Consider the following 20,525-nt stretch of genomic DNA (forward strand, 5'->3'; position numbering starts at 1 on the left):
GCCACCACCCCTCTCTCACTTCCACCACCACCATCACCACCATCACACTACCACCACCATCACCATCACACTACCACCACCATCACCACCACTACCACCACCCCTCTCTCCCTACCCCCACCACCACCACCATCACCACCACCAGCACCACCATCCCCACACTACCACCACCACCCCCTCCCTACCACCACCCTTCCCCACCATCACCACCATCCCTCCTCTACGTTACGTCTAAACTCTCTGTCTCTGTGTCTCTGTGTCTCTCTCTGTGCACTCGCTCACTCGCTCGCAGCTCCAGGCAAGAGGACAACCAGCTTAGAGAGATCCAGATGTCTATGGAGCTGCAGAGCCAACGTAGCGACGTGGACTTCAACGTTGCAAAAGTCCTGGAGACTTTCTCCTTCCGAGGCCACAAATGCCTCGTCATGGAGCTGTTGAGGTACGAACAGCACCAGCACCAGCACCACTCACTCACTCACCATCACCACTACCGCCATCACCACCACTCACTCAACATCACCACCACCACTCACTCACCATCACCAGTACCACCATCACCACCACTCACTCACCATCACCACCACCACCACTCACTCACTTACCATCACCAGGACCACTACCACGACCACCACTCACTCACCATCACCATTACCACCATCACCAACACTCACTCACTCACTCAGCATCACCACCATCACCACCACCACCACTCACTCACCATTACCACTACCACCATCACCACCACCACTCACTCACCATCACCAATACCACCATCACCACCACTCACTCACTCACTATCACCACTACCACCACACCACCATCACCACCACCACAACCACTCACCATCACCACCACCACCACTCACTCACCATCACCACTACCACCATCACCACCATCACCACAACCACTCACTCACCATCACCACTACCACCATCACCACTCACTCACCATCACCACCACCACTCACTCACCATCACCACTACCACCATCACCACCACTCACTTAATCACCATCACAACTACCACCCCAGCACCAGCACCACCACCACTCACTCACCATCACCACTACCACCATCACCACCACCACTCACTCACTCACCATCACCACTACCATCACACCACCAGCACCACCACCACTCACCCACCATCACCACTACCACCATCACCACCACTCACTCACTCACTCACCATCACCACTACCACCATGACCACCACTCACTCACTCACTCACCAACACCACTACCACCACACCACCAGCACCACCACAACTCACTCACTCACCATCACCACTACCACCATCACCACCACTCACTCACCATCACCACCACTACTCACTCACCATCACCACTACCACCAGCACAACCACCACTCACTCACTCACTCACCATCACCACTACCACCATCACCACCACCACCATCACCACCACCACCACTCACTCACCATCACCCCTACCGCCATCACCACCACTCACTCACCATCACCACTACCACCACCACCACAACCACCATTCACTCACTCACTCACTCACCATCACCACTACCACCACACCACCAGCACCACCACCACTCACACACTCACCATCACCACTACCACCACCACCACACCACCAGCAACACCAGCCACTCACTCACTCACCATCACCACTACCACCATCACCACCACTCACTCACTCACTCACCATCACCACTACCACCATCACCACCACTCACTCACCATCAGCACTACCACCATCACCACCATCAACACCACCACCACCACTCACTCACTCACCATCACCACTACCACCATCAGCACCACTAACCCACCAACACACTACCACCATCACCACCATCACCACCACCACTCACTCACCATCACCACTACCGCCATCACCACCACTCACTCACTCACCATCACCACTACCACCATCACTCACTCACTCACCATCACCACCACTCACCATCACCACTACCACCATCACCACCCACTCACCACCACCACACCACCACCCACAGAGACCCACAGAGAGGGGCATCGCTGACGCCTCTGTCTCCCCGTCACAGCACGAACCTCCATCGGCTACTCAGAGACATGGGGCAGGGGCACATCGACGAGGACATCGCGAGGGCCTACACCAGGGGCATCCTCCGCTTCCTCGCCTACGCCAAGTCCCGGGGCATCGTCCACGGGGACATCAAGCCGGTGAGCGGAGGGCAGGCTGGGGGCGCGGACGCTCGCTTTGACGCTCGGCACTCTGACAGATGTAGATGTCACTGGTTCTTCACGTTCTGTAGACGCAGATGCCACTGGTTCTTCACGTTCTGTAGACGCAGATGCCACTGGTTCTTCACGTTCTGTAGATGCCACTGGTTCTTCACGTTCTGTAGATGTAGATGCCACTGGTCCTTCACGTTCTGTAGATGCAGATGCCACTGGTTCTTCACATTCTGTAAATGTAGATGCCACTGGTTCTTCACGTTCTGTAGATGCCACTGGTTCTTCACGTTCTGTAGATGTAGATGCCACTGGTCCTTCACGTTCTGTAGATGTAGATGCCACTGGTTCTTCATGTTCCGTAGATGTAGATGCCACTGGTTCTTCACGTTCTGTAGATGTAGATGCCACTGGTTCTTCACATTCTGTAGACGCAGACGCCACTGGTTCTTCACCTTTTGCAGATGTAGATGCCACTGATTCTTCACGTTCTGTAGATGTAGACGCCACTGGTTCTTCACGTTCTATAGATTTAGATGTCACTAGTTCTTCACATTCTGTAGATGTAGATGCCACTGGTTCTTCATGTTCTGTAGATGTAGATGCCACTGGTTTTTCACGTTATGTAGATGTAGATGCCACTGGTTCTTCACGTTCTGTAGATGTAGATTCCACTGGTCCTTCACGTTCTGTAGAAGCAGATGCAACTGGTTCTTCACGTTCTGTAGATGTAGATGCCACTGGTTCTTCACATTCTGTAGACACAGATGCCACTGGTTCTTCATGTTCTGCAGATGTAGACGCCATTCGTTCTTCACGTTCTGTAGATGTAGATGCCACTGGTTCTTCACGTTCTGCAGATGTAGATGCCACTGGTTCTTCCCGTTCTGCAGATATCGATGGCACTGGTTCTTCACGTTCTGCAGATGTAGATGTCATTCGTTCTTCACGTTCTGCAGTTGTAGATGCCACTGGTTCTTCACGTTCTGCAGATGTAGATGCCACTGGTTCTTCACATTCAGCAGATGTAGATTGCCACTGGTTCTTCACGTTCTGTAGATGTAGACGCCACTGGTTCTTCACGTTCTGTAGATGTAGATGCCACTGGTTCTTCACGTTCTGTAGACGTAGATGCCACTGGTTCTTCACGTTCTGTAGATGTAGACGCCACTGGTTCTTCACGTTCTGTGATGTAGATGCCACTGGTCCTTCACGTTCTGTAGATTAGATGCCACTGGTTCTTCTCGTTCTGCAGATGTAGATGCCACTGGTTCTACACGTTCTGTAGATGTAGATGCCACTGGTTCTTCATGTTCTGTAGATGTAGACGCCACTGGTTCTTCACATTCTGTAGACGTACATGTCACTGGTCCTTCACATTCAGCAGATGTAGATTGCCACTGGATGTTCACGTTCTGCAGATGTAGATGCCACCATCGCCATCTATCGAACTTATGAACTCTCGGTTCTGAACAGCAGCAACTTGAGCGTACGGACTGGGTTTGGTTCGTATCTCTGAAAGTTCGCAAGCTGAACGTTCATAAGTAGAGGTAGTCACCGTACATAGACGTACAGTCCTAGAGAGTGCTCGCCGCCTTGACCCCGCTGAGTGTGAATCCTCTCTCTCCCTGCCGCTCGCTCCCCATCCAGCGCAACATTCTGGTGAAAAACATCGCGAGCCGCGTTGCCAGAGTCACCGACTTCGGCCTCAGCTTCTTTGTGGACCGTCCACGTGAGTGGTGACCCCCCTACACCTGCACGTGTGTGGGTGTGTGTGGGTGTGTGTGGGTGTGTGTGGGTGTGTGGGTGTGTGGGTGTCTGTGCGTGTGGGTGTCTGTGTGTGTGGGTGTGTGTGTGTGTGGGTGTCTGTGTGTGTGGGTGTGTGTGGGTGTGTGGGTGTGTGTGGGTGTCTGTGTGTGTGGGTGTCTGTGTGTGTGTGTGGGTGTCTGTGTGTGTGGGTTTCTCCACCCACCCACCCACCCACCACCACCCCCCACACACGCACGTACCCAGTCCACATTCACCATCACCGCCGCTGTCGCTTGCCGTCATCCACACAGCCCCGTGCGTGGGAGGCACCCTCGTCTACATGGCGCCCGAGGTGCTGCTGGGCTACCCGGTCACCTGCGCCGCGGACACGTGGTCCCTGGGCTGCACCGTCGCCAAGATGGCCACCGGCAGGGACCTCTTCCGCTCCTTCGGCCACGACGACCACCTGGCATGCTGCATCGAGGTGACCGGGGAGCCTCCTTGGGGGAAGGCGGGGGGGGACACCTCAAGCGGGAGACTTGGCCCAGACCGGCCCCGCAGACATCCACCCAGCCGGCCACCCAGCCAGTCACCCAGCCAGTCACCCAGCCAGTCACCCAGCCAGTCACCCAGTCAGACACCCAGCCAGTCACCTGGCCAGTCACCCAGCCAGTCACCCAGCCAGCCACCCAGTCAGACACCCAGCCAGTCACCCAGCCAGTCATGCAGCCAGTCCCGCAGCCAGCCACATGGCCAGTCACCCAGCCAGTCACGCAGCCAGTCACCCAGTCAGACACCCAGCCAGTCACCCAGCCAGTCACCCAGCCAGTCACCTAGCCAGTTATCCAGCCAGTCACCCAGCCAGACACGCAGCCAGTCACCCAGATAGTCACCCAGCCAGTCACCCAGCCAGTCACCCAGCCAGTCACGCAGCCAGCCACCTGGCCAGTCACCCAGCCAGTCACCCAGCCAGTCACGCAGCCAGTCACCCAGCCAGTCACCCAGTCAGACACCCAGCCAGTCACCCAGCCAGTCACCCAGCCAGTCACCTGGCCAGTTACCCAGCCAGTCACCCAGCCAGACACGCAGCCAGTCACCCAGCTAGTCACCTGGCCAGTTACACAGCCAGTCACCTAGCCAGTCACCCAGCCAGTCACCCAGCTAGCCACCTGGCCATGTACCCAGCCAGTCACCTGGCCAGTCACCCAGCCAGTCACCCAGCCAGTCACACAGCCAGTCACCTAGCCAGTCACCCAGCCAGTCACCCAGCCAGTCACCTGGCCAGTTACCCACCGACTCGCCCACCCACTGACCGACCCACTCGCCCACTCACCCACCCACCTACCAACCTACGCCCCCACCTACCCACCCACCTACCTACCGACACACCCACCCACCTACCAACCCACCTATCTACCCACCGACCCACTCGCCCACCTACCAACCTACTGACCCACCTACCCACTCACCCACCCACCTACCAACCTACCCACCCATCTACCCACCTACGCACCCATAATGCTCGATGTGACAATGTCACAATGAGATCTTCTTCTGCCGTACGGCCGATGAGAAATAGCTATGCAGCTCTGTGGGCGCCTTACCTGGTTAAAGAAAAATAGTTTAGCTGTAGCGTGGGTCCCTTTGTAGGTCCCTGTCCTTCTACATGAGTCTCTAGATCTCCAAGGGGCTCTGTATGGGTCTCTGTGAGGCCCTATTGTTCTATGGAAGTCTGTGGGTCTCTATGGGTCTCTGTATGGGTTTTTGTGAGGCCCTATTGTTCTATGTAAGTCTATGGGTCTCTATGGGTGTCTGTATGGGTCTCTGTGAGGCCCTATTGTTCTATGTAAGTCTATGGGTCTCTATGGGTCTCTGTATGTGTCTCTGTGAGTCCCTATGGTTCTATGTGAGTCTCTGAATCTCTATGGGTCTCTGTATGGGTTTCTGTGAGGCCCTATTGTTCTATGTAAGTCTATGGGTCTCTATGGGTCTCTGTATGTGTCTCTGTGAGTCCCTATGGTTCTATGTGAGTCTCTGAATCTCTATGGGTCTCTGTATGGGTTTCTGTGAGGCCCTATTGTTCTATGTAAGTCTATGGGTCTCTGTATGGGTTTCTGTGAGTCCCTATGGTTCTATGTGAGTCTCTGAATCTCTGTGGGTCTCTATGGATCTATGTATGGGTCTCTAGGAGTCCCTATGTTTCTATATGTCTCTGAATCTCTATGGGTCTCTCCGTGTAACACGCATGTAACATGCGTGTAACACGCATGTAACATGCGTGTAACAAGCGTGTAACAAGCGTGTCTCTCTCTCTGTCTTGAAATGGTTGTGCAGATCATGGGCATGCCTCCGAAAGACATGTTGGAGAGATCTCGCAACAAAGAGTACTTCTTTGGTGAGTAGAAGGGTGGTGTGGTGGTGGTGCGGTGATGGTGCTGTGGTGGTGGCGATGGTGGTGGTGTCGTGGTGGGGGGGGGCCTGGGGGGATGGGGAGGGAGGAGGTGGTGGTTGGGGCTTGGGCCGACTCAGTAACGACCTGGGTTAGGGGCGATAAGTAACCAAAGCGGGGGTAGGTGGGTGGGTGGGTAGGTGGGTGGGAGTGTAGGTGTGGGTGGGTGAGTTGATATGTGGATGACGTGGTGGTTGGTGACACTGTGCGTGTGTCTCTCTCTCTCGTTCTCTCTCTCTGTGTGTCTCTCTCTTTATCTCTTTGTGTGTCTCTCTCTGTCTCTGCCTGTCTCCCTCTGTCTCTCGTTCTCTGTCTCTCTGTCTTTCTCTGTCTCTTTGTCTATATCACTCTCTCTCTCTCCCTGTCTCTCTATCCATCTCTGTCTCTCTCTGTGTGTCTCTGTCTCTCTCTCTGTCTCTGTCTCTCTGTCTTTCTGTCTCTCTGTCTGTCTCTCTGTCTCTGTGTCTCTCTCTGCCTATCTCTCTATCTCTCTCTCTCTGTGTCTCTCTCTGTGTCTCTCTGTGTGCGTCTCTGTCTCTCCATCTTTCTGTCTCTCTGTCTCTTTCTGTCTCTGTGTCTCTCTCTGCCTATCTCTCTATCTCTCTCTCTATCTGTGTCTCTCTCTGTCTCTCGTTCTCTGTCTCTCTGTCTTTCTCTGTCTCTTTGTCTCTATCACTCTCTCTCTCTCTCCCTGTCTCTCGATCCATCTCTTTCTCTCTCTCTCTCTGTCTCTCTCTGTCTCTCCTACTTTGTCTCTCTGTCTCTCTCTGTCTCTCTCTGCTTTTCTCTCTCTCTCTCTCTCCCTCCTGCAGACCATTTCGGCCATCCTCTCTGCCTGGGCAAGAAGCGTCACCCGGGAAGTATTCCCCTGCACTTCGTGCTGCGGGGATGTGGAGTTCAGCTCGTGCACTTTATCAGAAACTGCCTACAGTAAGAACACAGACAAAGATCCCCCGTGTAGCCTCTAGCAGGCTGTAGGGGAAAGTGCTGTTAGTTGTAGCGAGTAGCAGCACCTACACACAGACAAAGATCCCCCGTGTAGCCTCTAGCAGGCTGTAGGGGCAAGTGCTGTTACTAGTAGCGAGTAGCAGCACCTACACACAGATAAAGATCCCCCGTGTAGCCTCTAGCAGGTTGTAGGGGCAAGTGCTGTTAGCGAGTAGCGAGTAGCAGCACCTACACGCAGATAAAAATCCCCCGTGTAGCCTCTAGCAGGCTGTAGGGGCAAGTGCTGTTAGCGAGTAGCGAGTAGCAGCATCTATGAAGGCCGGCGCTGTGGCACACACAGAGGGCGTGGGTGGCCAGCACCACCACGCCCGGCCGCCTTTGTCTCCCGGGTGGCGATATTTACACACCGCACCAGGTACTCATTTGAGGCTGAGTCGACCGAGGGGAGGGCCAGGACCGGTTGCTCAGATAAACGCAGTCCCTGCTGTTGGCCGTGGTTTTTTTCGGTAAAGTCACGCAGGTAAAAAAAAGTAGAATAAAATAAATATAAAATATCACGACGTTTCCATCGCAACACCAAGCGGTCGTCCTCAGGTGGAAAAAAATTAATCCAGCAGGGGAACAGCTGAACCAGGAAGAAACACAGCGAGAGAGCTGTTACAACAACAAGACTTTATATATATGCGTTGTCGAAGGGCGAGCAGGCAGGGTCTGAGCTGGAAAGGAATTCCATCCCTGCATGCAAGCGCGTCAGTTGTGTTAATGGGGGAGATCAGGGAGAGAAAGAGAGATTAGGGAGAGAGATTAGCATGAACTGGGCTTCCGTCGCCGCATAAGAGTATCGCCCCTGCATATGCGCGCAACAGCCGCGTTAATGGGAGAGTATCACTATGTTGATGGGAGAGATTATGCAAGAGAGATTAGTGGGATGAGCAGGTTAATATATACACACACACTCACACACGTCCGCAACAATAACAACCGCCATTCGCCACTAAGTGGCGGTGACATCACCACGGCGCTTGTGCCAGGCCATGTGCACGTTGAGGCCAAAGTGAAGTGTCGAACGCTCGCTGGCAGGAGGTCACGGGGCAGATCCAGCAGGTGCCACGGGTCGACTGACTGAGATTACTGCTGGCTGATGCACCACCTGTGCCCCCTACTGTGCCAACCTGCTGTGCTTTGGCCACCCGGTGTTCCGCTCATTGTTGTGAGCGTCGCTCTAATGCCTTCCATTGTTGTTGGAGCGCGACTGCCTCCAATCGCCCAGTATCAGCGTCCTCCACAAGCCTCCTCCACAAGTACCCAGGCAGATGCTTAGTTTTGGTGGTGCTGATGGTAAGGCCCCAACTTTTAGTGGCATGCTCCTGTTTCAGCAGCAGTGCGTCCAACTCTTCCTCTGAGCATCTATTACCAAATCATTGGCATACGTAACATGGTTGACCAATAGGGAGCCATCCGTTGACCGTACCTGGGCATCGATCAGCCTCCCATTATATCTGTAGCCATCGAAGGCTTCACAAACTACGTGGTCGAAATAAATGTGAAATAATGTGGGAGGCAGAGGACATCCCTGTCGCACCCCAAGGTGAACAGGGAATGGCTCTGACTCCAGTCCACGTAGTTTTACCTGGGCCCGCTCACCAATATGAAGGTCCTTAATCATCGTGAGCAGAGAGTCAGGGACTCCGAAAGCACAAAGAACAACCCAGAGCCCAGGCCTACTGATGGTTTCATAGCTCTTGACCAGGTCAATAAAGCAGAGATGTAGGTCTTGTTGGAATTCCCTACACCTCTACTGTAACAAACGGACAGAAAATATGGCATCTGTGCAAGACCGCCCTTTCCTGAAATCACATTGGGGCTCCGCAAGCCTCCCCGTCCAGTGGCCCAGACTGTTGTTATGATGTCATGTAGGGCAGTCTGTGCACAAACGCCACCCTCCCTCAGCATTTTGCTTGGGAGATCACCTCTGCCCGGTGCCTTTCCTGGTCTCAGACTCTGGATCGCCTTCAGTACTTCCTCAACAGATGACACCTCAGCCAGCCACTCACAGGGGGTGACAACCTCCTCCAATATTTGAGGCACCACAGCCTCAGCAGGGTCAACCCCACTTTGTCCCACGTTTTGCCAGGCTGAGGGATTCCCCCTTCCCCAGGACCTCACAGAAATGCTCAGCAAATCTGCAAACCCGTTCCTGGGGGTCGGAGATTGGATCACCGTTGTTTCCCCTAACGATGGTAATAGGTGTGGCGCTGCAGGTTACTTGTTTTGATGTAGTTAAATAGAGATTTGTGATCGCAAGCCATTGAGGCAGACTCCATCTCCTCAGCAACCCAAGACCACCACCACTCACCCCCTCTGTGCCCCCCCCCTTTATCCCCCTCCGTGCCCCCCCTCACCCTAGCTGGGATCCAGAACGCCGCATGACACCGGAGCAGGCGCTGGCTCACGGCTGGCTCCAGAGCGACGACACCGCCAGCCCCAGCGACGACCTCCCCACCACTAGCCGGGCCCTCCCCACCACCAGCCGGGCCCTCCCCACCACCAGCCGGGCCCTCCCCAGCACCAGCCGGGCCCTCCCCACCACCAGCCGGGCCCTCCCCAGAGCTGTGAAGCCACGGTGAGGCTCTCTCTGTGTGTATGGGTCTCTATGAGTATGGGTCTCTATGAGTATGGGTGTATGTGGGTCTCTATGAGTATGGGTCTCTGTGAGTCTCTGTGGGTCTCTATGAGTACGGGTCTCTGTGGGTCTCTGTGGGTCTCTATGAGTATGGGTCTCTATGAGTATGGGTCTCTGCGGGTCTCTATGAGTATGGGTCTCTGCGGGTCTCTATGAGTATGGGTCTCTGTTAGTATGGGTCTCTATGAGTATGGGTCTCTGTGAGTCTCTGTGGGTGTCTATGAGTATGGGTCTCTATGAGTATGGGTCTCTATGAGTACGGGTCTCTGTGAATCTCTGTGGGTGTCTATGAGTCTGTAGAAACTCGTGATGGGCAAGTCCACTCCTGGGGGTGGGGACTGACTGTGACCTCTGGCCGTAGTCGCGGGATGCTGACGTGGTGGTGCTGTGGTGCTGCTGCCTCTCTCTCCACAGAGCTCAGCCGGAGAAGAGGCTCCCACCATCATCATCATCATCCTCCTCATCGGAGGAGATGGAGGAGGAGCAGGATGACAAATGTGAGGAGGAGGGGGGTGACGAGGAGACAGAGGAGGAGGTGGAGAAGGTGGTGGCCGTGGTGGTGCAAGAGGTCGAGACGAAGGTGGTGGTGGCGGTGGTGAAGATGGAAGTGGACGAGGACAAGATGGAGAAGGATGAGGAGAAGACGGAGGAGGAGAAGGAGGAGAAGGATGAAGAGAAGATGGAGGAGAAGGAGGAGGACAAGATGGAGGAGAAGATGGGGGAGAAGGAGGAGAAGGAGGAGGAGAAGGAGGAGAAGGAGGTGGTGGTGGTGGCCGTGGTGCAAGAGGTCGAGACGAAGGAGTTGGAGGAGGAGACAGAAGAGAACAAGGAGAAGATGGAGAAGATGGAGGAGGTGGAGATGCGGCAACAGCAGAAGAAGGAGGAGGAGGAGGAAGAGGAGGATAAGAAGAAGAAGCGAGGGGGCTTGGCCCAACTGGGCAGGGCGCTCCGGTCGCTCTTCGGCCGCCTGCTGCTGTGTGGTGGACGGCCCACGGCAGAGTAGCGGCGTGGTGGTGGTGGTGGAGTCGGTGCCATCCACCACCACGAGCAGCACCACCACCGCAAGCACCACCCACCCACCCCATAACACCACACTCACCACACACACCCAGCCACACAAACCAAGCCCACAGACACCCACTCACTCCACACACACACACACTCACCCCACACACACTCACCCCACACACACACTCACCCCACACACACCCTCACCACACACACTCACCCCACACACAAACTCACCCCACACACACACCCTCACCACACACACTCACCCCACACACACACTCACCCCACACACACACCCTCACCACACACACTCACCCCACACACACACTCACCCCACACACACACACCCTCACCACACACACACTCACCCCACACACACACCCTGACCACACACACACTCACCCCACACACACACACACTCACCACACACACTCACCCACACACACACTCACCCCACACACACACACACTCACCACACACATATTCACCACACACACAGTCACCACACACACACTCACCCCACACACTCCCGTGGGAAACAGCTGTGGCAAAAGACGAAAGAGTGGAAACCCAGACATGGACTTGACACAGCCACTCTGACTCAGCCCACCACACACTCACCACACACACCCAGCCCACACACACCCACTCACCCCACACACACACACACTCACCCCACACACACTCACCCCACACACATACTCACCACACACACATTCACCACACACACGCACCACACACACACTCACCCCACACACTCCCGTGGCAAATAGCTGTGGCAGAAGACGAAAGAGTGGAAACCCAGACATGGACTGGACACAGCCACTCTGACTGCACTCACCACACACTCAGCCCACCACACGCTCACCACACACTCAGCCCAGTAGCCTACCCAGGGCTCCCTTACCCGGGACTCAAACCCATGCTGGTTTTCATCCGGTGGCAGTCCTCAAAGGAGGAGGATGAGGGAGTGACCTCGCCACACGGTTTCCAGGACATGGGGAGGGGGAAGGGAGGCCTGGTGCAGGCACTGGACGAGAAGCGTGCCTAGGCCCTGCCACGTGAAGTTTGTTAAGAAAAAAAGTTATAATTTAATCATATATAGCTCTGTACATAATATCGTAGTTTTGAATGTTTTATTGTAAATATTATAATTATTGTAAGAATGTTTTGTTCTTCCTAAGAGCGTTGTTATTGTGCATAAAGTCATCATATAGCTCTGTACATAATATCGTAGTTTTGAATGTTTTATTGTAAATATTATAATTATTGTAAGAATGTTTTGTTCTTCTAAGAGCGTTGTTATTGTGCATAAAGTCATCATATAGCTCTGTACATAATATCGTAGTTTTGAATGTTTTATTGTAAATATTATAATTATTGTAAGAATGTTTTGTTCTTCTAAGAGCGTTGTTATTGTGCATAAAGTCATCGGGACGTGAGATGACCTTGCGGACGTTGATTTTGTGGGGTCTGGTGCCGTCGATTGTCAGTGACCTGTGGGGTCTGGGTTCATCTTGGCCGTTTCACTGGGGTTTATAATGGACAGGTAGGGTGGGTTCATCTTGGCCGTGTCACTGGGGTTTATAATGGACAGGTAGGGTGGGTTTATAATGGGCAGGTAGGGTAGGTTTATAATGGACAGGTAGGGTGGGTTTATAATGGGCAGGTAGGGTGGGTTCATCTTGGCCGTGCCACTGGGGTTTATAATGGGCAGGTAGCGTGGGTTCATCTTGGCCGTGTCACTGGGGTTTATAATGGGCAGGTAGGGTGGGTTTATAATGGACAGGTAGGGTAGGTTATAATGGACGGGTAGGGTGGGTTTATAATGGGCAGGTAGGGTGGGTTTATAATGTGCAGGTAGGGTGGGTTTATAATGGGCAGGTAGAGTGGGTTAATAATGGGCAGGTAGAGTGGGTTTATAATGGACAGGTAGGGTGGGTTTATAATGGGCAGGTAGAGTGGGTTTATAATGGGCAGGTAGAGTGGGTTCATAATGGACAGGTGGGGTGGATTTATAATGGGCAGGTAGGGTGGGATGGCGATTGGATGCCTTCCCCACGTAAGATGGCGGTTCGGCGCCTTCCCTTGGTCCCTTTCCAAATAGATTGGTCCCTTTCCACGTTAATGGGTCTCTTTGTGAGTCTGTGGGCGTATGTTGTGAGTCTTCCGGCGTCCGTTGTGAGTCTGTGGGTGTCCGTTGTGAGTCTGTGGGTGTCCGTTGTGAGTCTTCCGGCGTCCGTTGTGAGTCTGCTTGTGTCCGTTGTGAGTCTGTGGGTGTCTGTTGTGAGTCTGTGGGTGTCTGTTGCGAGTCTGTGGGTGTCCGTTGCGAGTCTGCGGGTGTCCGTTGTGAGTCTGTGGGTGTCCGTTCTGAGTCTGCGGGTGTCTGTTGTGAGTCTGCGGGTGTCTGTTGTGAGTCTGTGGGTGTCCATTGTGAGTCTTTGGGTGTCCGTTGTGAGTCTGTGGGTGTCCGTTGTGAGTCTGTGGGTGTCCATTGTGAGTCTGCGCGTGTCCGTTGTGAGTCTGTGGGTGTCCATTGTGAGTCTGTGGGTGTCCGTTGTGAGTCTGTGGGTGTCTGTTGTGAGTCTGTGGGTGTCTGTTGCGAGTCTGTGGGTGTCCGTTGCGAGTCTGCGGGTGTCCGTTGTGAGTCTGTGGGTGTCCGTTCTGAGTCTGCGGGTGTCTGTTGCGAGTCTGCGGGTGTCCGTTGTGAGTCTGTGGGTATCCGTTGTGAGTCTGTGCGTGTCCGTTGTGAGTCTGTGGGTATCCGTTGTGAGTCTGTGGGTGTCCGTTCTGAGTCTGCGGGTGTCTGTTGTGAGTCTGTGGGTATCCGTTGTGAGTCTGCGTGTCCGTTGTGAGTCTGCGGGTGTCTGTTGTGAGTCTGTGGGTGTCCATTGTGAGTCTGTGGGTGTCCGTTGTGAGTCTGTGGGTGTCTGTTGCGAGTCTGTGGGTGTCCATTGTGAGTCTGTGGGTGTCCGTTGTGAGTCTGTGGGTGTCCGTTGTGAGTCTGTGGGTGTCCGTTGCGAGTCTGCGGGTGTCTGTTGTGAGTCTGTGGGTGTCTGTTGTGAGTCTGTGGGTGTCCGTTGTGAGTCTGTGGGTGTCCGTTGTGAGTCTGTGGGTGTCCGTTGTGAGTCTGCGGGTGTCTGTTGCCAGTCTGTGGGTGTCCGTTGTGAGTCTGTGGGTGTCCGTTGTGAGTCTGCGGGTGTCTGTTGCCAGTCTGTGGGTCTCCGTTGTGAGTCTGTGGGTGTCCGTTGCGAGTCTGTGGGTGTCCGTTGTGAGTCTGTGGGTGTCTGTTGCCAGTCTGTGGGTGTCCGTTGTGAGTCTGTGGGTGTCCGTTGTGAGTCTGTGGGTGTCCGTTGTGAGTCTGTGGGTGTCTGTTGTGAGTCTGTGGGTGTCCGTTGTGAGTCTGTGGGTGTCCGTTGCGAGTCTGTGGGTGTCCCTTGCGAGTCTGTGGGTGTCCCTTGTGAGTCTGTGGGTGTCCCTTGCGAGTCTGTGGGTGTCCGTTGTGAGTCTGTGGGTGTCCGTTGTGAGTCTGTGGGTGTCCGTTCTGAGTCTGCGGGTGTCTGTTGTGAGTCTGTGAGTGTCTGTTGCGAGTCTGTGGGTGTCCGTTGTGAGTCTGTGGGTGTCCATTGTGAGTCTGTGGGTATCCGTTGTGAGTCTGCGGGTGTCCGTTGTGAGTCTGCGGGTGTTCGTTGTGAGTCTGTGGGTGTCTGTTGTGAGTCTGTGGGTGTCCATTGCGAGTCTGTGGGTGTCCGTTGTGAGTCTGTGGGCGAGTGGCTGTGTAAGTCTGTGGGTGTCCATTGTGAGTCTGTGGGTGTCCGTTGTGAGTCTGCGGGTGTCCATTGTGAGTCTGCGGGTGTCCGTTGCGAGTCTGTGGGCGAGTGCCTGTGTAAGTCTGCCGGTCCCCCATGCTCCGTCGAATCTCCTTTCGCGCCCTGCACGCGAGCCGAGTCCGCGGTGCAACGTTCGGCGATGCGACGGGGGAATCGCCTCGCCCCGTGGAGGCGGGAACAGGTGGGGCCCCGGGCCTCTGTCGCCATTTCCCGGCATCTGCCTGTGCCTGCGGTGATCCACCAACCCTCGCCTGGTTTGCAGGCGCCTGTCCACCCCCTCGCCTTCCCCAAACCGCAACGGAACCAAACAAAGTCGCCTCGATTATTCCCTTACTCCCCGTCACGTCGACTTCTTCTTGACATCGGAAATAAAAGTTCCGTGTGTAATACTTTTTTTATCTCTTTAGGGCCGTCCATAAATGACGTCACGCGATTTTTAACGATTTTTAACACACCCCCCTCAAATATGACGTCACAAAGCTCTGCCCCCCCCCCCCCCACACACTCCCACCCTCCCCAAAAAAAAACATATTTCCATTTTGAAAATAAAACATGCTTCAAATCGCTTAAAATTATTGTCACTGTAGTGCGTGTTTAACGTGGTGCTGCACTCGGATGTTGTAGGAGAAAACGTTTATTAAAAAGTCTATTTAATTAAGTAGAAAGTGTCGTCTGTATTTGTTGAAAGTTTTGATGTGACGTCACATTTCTCAAACCCCGCCCCCTCCCTCGTCACACTTCGTCACAAATCTCTGACCCCTCCCCACCCCCCCCTTCTAGGTGCGTGACGTCATTTATGGACGGCCCCTTTTTGAGCACCCCCATCAGCCACAGGCGGCCGTTGTGGCACTTGTGCAGAATGTTTGGGAGTGCCGATTGCCCGGAGAGCTCCCCTTAGAAGTGGGCGACTTCTGTCGGTGCGCTTCCCTACCTAAGATGGCGGGTGGGCAACGTCCCTACCTAAAATGGCGGCACAGGAGTCTTCACTGCCTAAAATGGCGGTTGGGCGTCTTTCGTACCGAATATGGCGGTTGGTTGCCTTCAAACAAGATTTTGCTGAAGGGAAACAATAAAATAATAAAATATATAAAACAATAAAATTCTCACGACGTTTCGACTGTAACACAAGCAGTCATCATCAGGTGTGAAAACCAACGGCAGGAAACATTTGAAAGAAGTGGCGGTGCGTATTTATTTATTTATTTGTTTGTTTTTTGCGTTAGCACCACGGACAGCGATTTGGCTGTTTGTTTAGATGGACGAGTCCATCTATGTTCGGAAAAGAGGAGGGGGGAGACGAAAAATTAATGTATGCTGTCTGAAAGCCACCGTAAGCGTGAACAATCGATTAAGACCTGAAATGGTGTATCAAATCCTTCCAATGATTGCTAAGCCATGATCCATCTTAAAAAACCGCTACTTTTTTCAAATTTTCTTGCTGTGCTTTTCACACCTGATGATGATTGCTTGTGTTGCGGTCGTAAACGTCGTGATAATTTTATTGCTTTACATTTTTATTGTTTCCCTTCTACGTGGTGACTTTACCGAAAGAACCAAGAATATGAATCCCTGCAGTCACGAACGCTTTGAATAAAAATTTAAGATGGAAGATTTTCACCATTCCGACCTAAGCTGGCGGTTGGGTGCCTTCTTTACGCAAGATGGCGGCTGGGAGCCGGCACCTCACTCACCCACCCACTAATTTACCTACCCACCCACTTATTTACTCACCCACCCACTAACTCGCCCACACTCAATCATCTGTCCACCCACTCATTCACTCACCCACCCACTCGTTCACTCACCCATCCGCTCATTCACTCATCTGTCCACCCACTCATTCACTCACCCGTTCATTCACTCACCCACCCACTCATTCACTCACCCACTCATTCATTCACTCACCCACCCGTTCATTCACTCACCCACCCACTCATTCACTCACCCACTCATTCACTCACCCACCCACTCATTCACTCACCCACTCATTCATTCACTCACCCACCCACTCATTCACTTACCTACCCGTTCATTCACTCACCCACCCACTCATTCACTCACCCACTCATTCACTTACCCACCCACTCATTCACTCACCTACCTGCTCATTCACTCACCCATCCACTCATTCACTCACCCACCCACCCACTCACTCACCCACCCACTCATTCACTAACCCACCCACCCACTCACTCACCCACCCACTCATTCACTCACCCACCCACTCATTCACTCATCCACCCACTCACCTCCTCGCCCCTCCCCTCAACCCCCTCGCCCCTCCCCCCCCCCACACCCCCACCCTCCCCAAAAAAAAAACATTTCCATTTTGAAAAAAAAACATGCTTCAAATCGCTTAAAATTATTGTCACTGTAGTGCGTATTTAACGTGGCGCTGCACTCCGATGTTGTAGGAGAAAACGTTTATTAAAAAGTCTATTTAATTAAGTAGAAAGTGTCGTCTGTATTTGTTGAAAGTTCTGATGTGACGTCACATTTCTCAAACCCCGCCCCCTCCCTCGTCACACGTCGTCACAAATCTCTGACCCCTCCCCACCCCCCTTCTAGGTGCGTGACGTCATTTATGGATGGCCCCTTTTTGAGCACCCCCATCAGCCACAGGCGGCCGTTGTGGCACTTGTGCAGAATGTTTGGGAGTGCCGATTTCCCAGAGAGCTCCCCCTAGAAGTGGGCGACTTCTGTCGGCGCGCTTCCCTACCTAAGATGGCGGGTGGGCAACGTCCCTACCTAAAATGGCGACCAGGAGTCTTCACTGCCTAAAATGGCGGTTGGGCGTCTTTCCTGCCGAATATGGCGGTTGGTTGCCTTCAAACAAGATTATGCTGAAGAGAAACAATAAAATAATTAAATATATATAAAACAATAAAATTCTCACGACGTTTCGACTGCAACACAAGCAGTCATCATCGGGTGTGAAAACCAACGGCAGGAAACATTGAAAGAAGTGGCGGTGTGTATTTATTTATTTTTAAACGTTAGCACCACGGACAGCGATTTGGCAGTTTGTTTAAATGGACGAGTCCATCTATGTTCGGAAAAGAGGAGGGGGGAGACGAAAAATTAATGTATGCTGTCTGAAAGCCACCGTAAGCGTGAACAATCGATTAAGACCTGAAATGGTGTATCAAATCCTTCCAATGATTGCTAAGCCATAATCCATCTTAAAAAAACCGCCACTTTTTTCAAATTTTCTGTGGTTTTCACACCTGATGATGATTGCTTGTGTTGCGGTCGTAAACGTCGTGATAATTTTATTGTTTTACATTTTTATTATTTTATTGTTTCCCTTCTACGTGGTGACTTTACCGAAAGAACCAAGAATATGAATCCCTGCAGTCACGAACGCTTTGAATAAAAATTTAAGATGGAAGATTTTCACCATTCCGACCTAAGCTGGCGGTTGGGTGCCTTCTTTACGCAAGATGGCGGCTGGGAGCCGGCACCTCACTCAGCCACCCACTAATTTACCTACCCACCCACTTATTTACTCACCCACCCACTAACTCGCCCACACTCAATCATCTGTCCACCCACTCATTCACTCACCCACCCACTCGTTCACTCACCCACCCGCTCATTCACTCATCTGTCCACCCACTCATTCACTCACCCGTTCATTCACTCACCCACCCACTCATTCACTCACCCACTCATTCATTCACTCACCCACCCACTCATTCACTCACCCACCCGTTCATTCACTCACCCACCCACTCATTCACTCACCCACTCATTCACTCACCCACCCACTCATTCACTCACCCACTCATTCATTCACTCACCCACCCACTCATTCACTTACCTACCCGTTCATTCACTCACCCACCCACTCATTCACTCACCCACCCATTCACTCACCCACCCACTCATTCACTCACCTACCCGCTCATTCATTCACCCATCCGCTCATTCACTCACTCACCCACTCATTAACTTACTCACCCACTCATTCACTCACCCACCCACTTATTCCCTCACCCACCCACTCATTCAATAACCCACCGACCTATTCACTCACCCACCCGTTCATTCACTAACTCACCCACCCACTCACTTATTCACTCACCCACCCACCAACTCATTCACTCACCCATCCACTCATTCACTCACCCACCCACTCATTCACTCACCCACCCACTTATTCCCTCACCCACCCACTCATTCACTAACCCACCCACTCACTCACCCACCCACCCACCCACTCACCCACCCACTCATTCACTAACCCACCCACCCACTCACTCACCCACCCACTCATTCACTCACCCACCCACCCACTCATTCACTCATCCACCCACTCACCTCCTTGCCCCTCCCCTCAACCCCCTCGCCCCCCCCACACCCCCACCCTCCCCCCAAAAAAACATTTTCATTTTGAAAATAAAACATGCTTCAAATCGCTTAAAATTATTGTCACTGTAGTGCGTATTTAACGTGGCGCTGCACTCCGATGTTGTAGGAGAAAACGTTTATTAAAAAGTCTATTTAATTAAGTAGAAAGTGTCGTCTGTATTTGTTGAAAGTTCTGATGTGACGTCACATTTCTCAAACCCCGCCCCCTCCCTCGTCACACATCGGCACAAATCTCTGACCCCACCCCCCCCCTTCTAGGTGCGTGACGTCATTTATGGACGGCCCCTTTTTGGGCACCCCCATCAGCCACAGGCGGCCGTTGTGGCACTTGTGCAGAATGTTTGGGAGTGCCGATTTCCCAGAGAGCTCCCCCTAGAAGTGGGCGACTTCTGTTGGCGCGCTTCCCTACCTAAGATGGCGGGTGGGCAACGTCCCTACCTAAAATGGCGGCACAGGAGTCTTCATTGCCTAAAATGGCGGTTGGGCGTCTTTCCTGCCGAATATGGCGGTTGGTTGCCTTCAAACAAGATTATGCTGAAGGGAAACAATAAAATAATAAAATATATATAAAACAATAAAATTCTCACGACGTTTCGACTGCAACACAAGCAGTCATCATCGGGTGTGAAAACCAACGTCAAGAAACATTGAAAGAAGTGGCGGTGTGTATTTATTTATTTTTAAACGTTAGCACCACGGACAGCGATTTGGCTCTTTGTTTAGATGGACGAGTCCATCTATTTTGATTTAAAGCTTTCGTGACTGCAGTAATTCATATTCTTAGTTTTTTCGGTAAAGTCACGTTGAAGAGAAACAACAAAATAACAAAATATATATAAAACAATAAAAAAATTCTCACGACGTTTCGACCATAACTCAAACGGTCATCATCAGGTGTGTTGGTTTGCATAAATTTATTTTTAAACGGCAAATTTATTTATTTATAAAAAACGTTGGCGTCACGCGCAGCGATTGGCAGTTTGCCCAGGACTAGTCCATCTATTTTTTTGAAAAGAGGAGGGGGGAGACGAAATTTTTTTATAATGTATGCTGTCTGAAAGCCACTGTAAGCGTAAACAATCAATCAAGAACTGAAATGATTTATCAAATCTTTCCAATGATTGCTAAGATAGAATCCATTTTCTCCGTTGAAATTGTCTCTGTGCTTATATATGTGGATAGCCTCATGAACGAATCTCTCATGGAAGCCAGATGGCTTACAAAGAACCTCCGTCTTGGAAAATGGCATGTGAGCCATGTCTCGGACCGCATTCGTGAACATAAAGCA

General features: G+C 52.5%; 1 protein-coding gene across 1 annotated transcript; it reads left to right on the forward strand.

Moving 5' to 3' along the window:
* The first annotated feature begins 6,997 nt into the window (after window positions 1–6,997).
* LOC142923237 (uncharacterized) lies at window positions 6,998–12,091 on the forward strand. The gene is made up of 3 exons (XM_076064173.1): window positions 6,998–7,321; window positions 9,747–9,962; window positions 10,437–12,091. The coding sequence occupies exons 2-3, from the start codon at window positions 9,766–9,768 to the stop codon at window positions 11,023–11,025; spliced, it is 786 nt and encodes a 261-aa protein (XP_075920288.1). The 5' UTR covers window positions 6,998–7,321; window positions 9,747–9,765; the 3' UTR covers window positions 11,026–12,091.
* The last annotated feature ends 8,434 nt before the right edge of the window (window positions 12,092–20,525 follow it).

The sequence above is a fragment of the Petromyzon marinus genome, unplaced genomic scaffold (assembly GCF_048934315.1).
Source record: "Petromyzon marinus isolate PM22_M1 ecotype Great Lakes invasive population unplaced genomic scaffold, UKy_Petmar_22M1.pri1.0 PM_Scaffold_35, whole genome shotgun sequence".
Taxonomy (NCBI): Eukaryota; Metazoa; Chordata; class Hyperoartia; order Petromyzontiformes; family Petromyzontidae; genus Petromyzon; species Petromyzon marinus.